General features: G+C 44.0%; 1 protein-coding gene across 1 annotated transcript in view; it reads left to right on the top strand.

Annotated features, from left to right (window-relative positions):
- LOC130587016 (ectonucleoside triphosphate diphosphohydrolase 4-like) overlaps positions 1-4,471 on the top strand; it is a 16,615-nt gene that overhangs the window by 2,865 nt on the left and 9,279 nt on the right. The window contains exons 2-4 of the mRNA XM_057387965.1: positions 883-1,088; positions 2,248-2,398; positions 3,728-3,831. Coding sequence (XP_057243948.1) covers positions 883-1,088; positions 2,248-2,398; positions 3,728-3,831 — 461 coding nt within the window. The remainder of the gene's footprint in view (positions 1-882; positions 1,089-2,247; positions 2,399-3,727; positions 3,832-4,471) is intronic.

Below are 4,471 nucleotides of genomic sequence, written 5' to 3'. Positions count from 1 at the left end.
GTATGGGATAGGGACAGGAGTGTCAACAGGTATGGGACAAGGACAGGAGTGTCAACAGGTATGGGATGGGGACAGGAGTGTCAACAGGTATGGGACAGGAGTGCCAACAGGTATGGGACAGGAGTGCCAACAGGTATGGGATAGGGACATCAACAGGTATGGGATAGGGACAGGAGTGTCAGGTATGGGACAGGAGTGTCAACAGGTATGGGACAGGGGGATTGGGGAGAGGGGACAGGGACAGGAGCATCAATAGGTATGGGACAGGGACAAGAGACTGTACCGGTATGGGACAGGAACCTCAACAGGTATGGGGACAGGGGAGGGAATGGGGAGAGGGGAGAGAGACAGGAGCCCGAATAGGTATGGGGGAGAAAGGGGAGAGGGGAGAGGGAATGGGGAATGGGGAATGGGGAGAGGGACAGAAGCCTGAACAGGTCAGGGGAGGGACAGGGGAGAGGGGGATGGGGAGAGGGAATGGGGAGAGGGACAGGAGCTTGCACAGGTCCGGGGGAGAGGGGGAATCAGGAATGGGGAGAGGGAGATCGGGGAGGGAACACAGAGATGGAGCTCAGGGGGAAATGGGAGATGGAGCTCTGCAGAGGGGGGAAGAGGGGAGGAATTTCATGGGAAATGTGGAGATGGAGCTCTAGTGGGAGGGAATTCCCTGGGAAATGTGGAGATGGAGCTCTGAGGGAAGGAATTCCCTGGGAAACACAGAGATGGAGCTCTGCGCCTGGAAGGGATCAAAGTTTCCTCCCACCCCAACTCATCCCAAAATCCCCCAAAAACCACCACAAAAAATACCCTATTTTAACGCGATTTTGCCTGAAACACCCTCCCAGATCCCAACTCCCATAAAAATTCCCATTTTTTCCCCAGATACCTGGCCAGGGTGACGGACACGGAAGCCACGGACACCAAGAACCCCAACCTGAACTATGGGATYGTGGTGGACTGCGGCAGCAGCGGCTCGCGCGTGTTCGTGTACTGCTGGCCCCGGCACAACGGCAACCCCCACGACCTGCTGGACATCAAACAGATGAGGGACAGCCACAGGAAACCCGTGGTGATGAAAATCAAACCAGGTATTGGGGGAAAATGGGAATTTTTCTGTATTTTTCTCTGTTTCTGCATTCAAAATATCTGGATAAAGGGTATTTCCAGCATGGAACTGGTGCAGGTTCCTTTGGGATTGGTTTGCTGGGAGTTTTGTGGGGTTTAAAGTTTGAAATGGGGAAGGAAGATTTTCCAAGGAAAGGGCAGTTTCTGTCCCCAAAATCTCCTGGACATCAAACAGATGAGGGGCAGCCACCGGAAACCCATGGTGATGAAAATCAAACCAGGTACTGGGCAAAAATGGGAATTTTTCTGTATTTTTCTCCATTTCTGCACTCCAAAGTGTCTGGATAAAGGGTATTTCCAACACAGAACAGGGTTTTTTGGGAGTGGTTTGCTGGGATTTTTGTGGGGTTTAAAGTTTGAAATGGGGAAGGAAGATTTTCCAAGGAAAGGGCAGTTTCTGTCCCCAAAATCTCCTGGACATCAAACACATGAGGGGAAACCCATAGTGATGGAAATCAAACCAGGTACTGGGAAAAAAAATTTAGGGTTAGGGTTTGGGTTAGGGTTAATAAATTGTTTTAACGCAATTTCCCTTTTTCTGAGGAATTTCCAGATTCACCGTCATTAGGGTCAGGGTTAGGGTTTGGTTTTGGTTTAGCTTTTGGTTTAGGTTTAGGGTTCGGTTTGGGTTAGCAAATTGTTTTAACCCCATTTCCCTTTTCCCAGGAATTTCTGAGTTCGTCGTCATTAGTTTTAGGGTGAGTTAGGGTTAGATTAGGGTTAGGTTTAGGGTTAGGTTTGGGGTTAGTAAAGTGTTTTAGCCCAATTTCCTTTTTTCTCAGCAATTTCCGAGTTCACCACCATTAGGGTCAGGGTTAGGGTTTGGCTTTGGTTCAGGTTTAGGATTAGGTTTAGGGTTAGGTTTGGGGTTATTAAATTCTTTTAATCCCATTCCCTTTCCCAGGGATTTCCGAGTTCGCCGCCATTAGGTCTAGAGTTAGGGTTAGATTAGGTTTAGGTTAGGTTTAGGTTTAGGATTAATAAATTCTTTTAACCCCATTCCCATTTTCCCAGGGATTTCTGAGTTCGTGCCATTAGGTCTAGGGTGAGTTAGGGTTAGATTAGGGTTAGGTTTAGGTTTAGGGTTAATAAATTCTTTTAACCCCATTCCCATTTTCCCAGGGATTTCCGAGTTTGCCGCCTCTCCGGATAAAGTCAGTGATTACATTTCCCCTCTGCTGAGCTTCGCCGCTGAGCACGTGCCCCGCTCCAAACACAAAGAGACCCCTCTGTACATCCTGTGCACTGCAGGCATGAGGATCCTGCCCGAGAGGTCACTCCTGCCTTCTGTTTCCATTATTTTTATTTTGGGGAGCTTTTTTGGGTTTTTTTTGGGGGGATTTTTGGGGTGGTTTTAACGATTCCCGTGGCACAAAGTGACCCCTCTGTACATCCTGTGCACTGTGGGGATGAGGATCCTGCCTGAGAGGTCTCTCCTGCCTTCTATTTCCATTTTTGGGGATTTTTTGGGATTTTTTGGGGTTTTTTTGGGTTTTTTTGGGATTTCTTTGGTGGTTTTTAGTCTTCCCCATGGCACAAGGAGACCCCTCTGTACATCCTGTGCACTGCGGGCATGAGGATCCTGCCTGAGAGGTCATTCCTGCCTTTTATTTGCATTTTTTGGGATTTTTTGGGGGGATTTTTGGGGTTTTTTTTAGGATTTTTTGTGGATATTTGGTGTGGTTTTTAACCCTTTCCCACCACACAAAGTGACCCCTCTGTACATCCTGTGCACCATGGACATGAGGATCCTGCCCGAGAGGTCTCTCCTGCCTTCTATTTCCATTTTTTGGGATTTTTTGGGGTTTTTTAGGATTTTTCGGGGATATTTGGGGTGTTTTTTAACCCTTCCCCACCGCACAAAGAGACCGTTCTGTACATCCTGTGCACCACGGGGATGGGGATCCTGCCCGAGAGGTCACTCCTGCCTTTTATTTCCATTTTTTGGGTTTTTTTAGGTTTTTATGGGGATTTTTTGGGCTTTTTTGAGGATTTTGGGGTTTTTTTTTTTTATTTTGGGGTGATTTTAAGTCTTCCCCACGGCACAAAGTGACCCCTCTGTACATCCTGTGCTCCGCAGGGATGAGGATCCTGCCCGAGAGGTCTCTCCTGCCTTTTATTTTCATTTTTTTTGGATTTTCTTGAGATTTTTTTTTTGTTTTTTGGGGATTTTTGGGGGATTTTTTGGGGCGTATTTGGGGCATTTTTTAACCCTTCCCCGCGCCAAGCACAAAGCGACCCCTCTGTACATCCTGTGCACCGCAGGGATGAGGATCCTGCCCAAGAGGTCACTCCTGCCTTTTATTTCCCCTTTTTTTTGATTATTTGGAGATTTTTTAGAATTTTTGGGATTTTTAGGGATTTTGGGGGGCATTTTTCAGGGTTTCTTGGGGATTTTTGGGTATTGTTTTTGTTTTTGGGGGATTTTAGGAGGTTTTTTTGGGTATTCTTTTGGGGTTTTTTTTTGATTTTTTAATTTTTTTATTGTTTATGGGGTGTTTTTTTTTTCATTTATATTAAATTTTGGGATTTTTTTTAATTTTTTTCAGTTTTTTTTTAATTTTTTTGGGGCAGTTTTTAACCCTTGCTGTCAATTTTGCAGCCAGCAGAAAGCCATCCTGGAGGATCTGCTCACCGACATCCCCGTGCACTTCGATTTCCTCTTCTCCGACTCCCACGCTGAGGTGATTTCGGGCAAGCAGGAAGGTAGGAGGACTTAAAAAATATTTAGGATTTTTTTTAGGCATTTTTAGGAATTTTTAGGATTTTTTTTAGGAATTTTTAGGAATTTTTTTAGGAATTTTTAGGATTTTTTTTAGGAATTTTTAGGATTTCTTTTAGGAATTTTTAGGATTTTTTTAGGAATTTCTAGAAATTTTTTTTGGATTTTTTTTTAGGAATTTTTAGGATTTTTTAAGGAATTTTTAGGATTTGTTTAGGAATTTTTAGGAATTTTTAGGAATTTTTTTTCCTTTTTTTGGGGTATTTTTTGTTGCTTTTTTCAAACCCTGCTTTGCTCGAGAGTTTTTATTCCTCAGGATTTCTTTGAGCTCCTCATTATGCAAGTATTTTCTAATTACCCTGGAATTTTAATGGAATTAAATCCATTTCCTGTGGATTTGGGATGGGAGGATAAATCCCAACATTCCTGGTGGAAGGAGCTCTGCAGGGAGATTTCAAAAGCTGAGACTTTTGAGAATTTATTTTTGGAGCTTTAAAATCCCTTTCAAAACTCATTTCCTTCATTTTTTTTCCTGAATTTTACACATTTTTACAATTTTGCTGCCTTTAATTCATTTATTTTTATTAATTTTATCATGGTCTGACTGGGAGAGGAAATAACAAT

Source organism: Malurus melanocephalus, unplaced genomic scaffold, assembly GCF_030028575.1.
Source record: "Malurus melanocephalus ecotype Western Australia unplaced genomic scaffold, MMel_1.1 scaffold_1461, whole genome shotgun sequence".
NCBI classification, from domain to species: domain Eukaryota; kingdom Metazoa; phylum Chordata; class Aves; order Passeriformes; family Maluridae; genus Malurus; species Malurus melanocephalus.
This window is presented reverse-complemented; position numbering and strand designations above follow the sequence as displayed.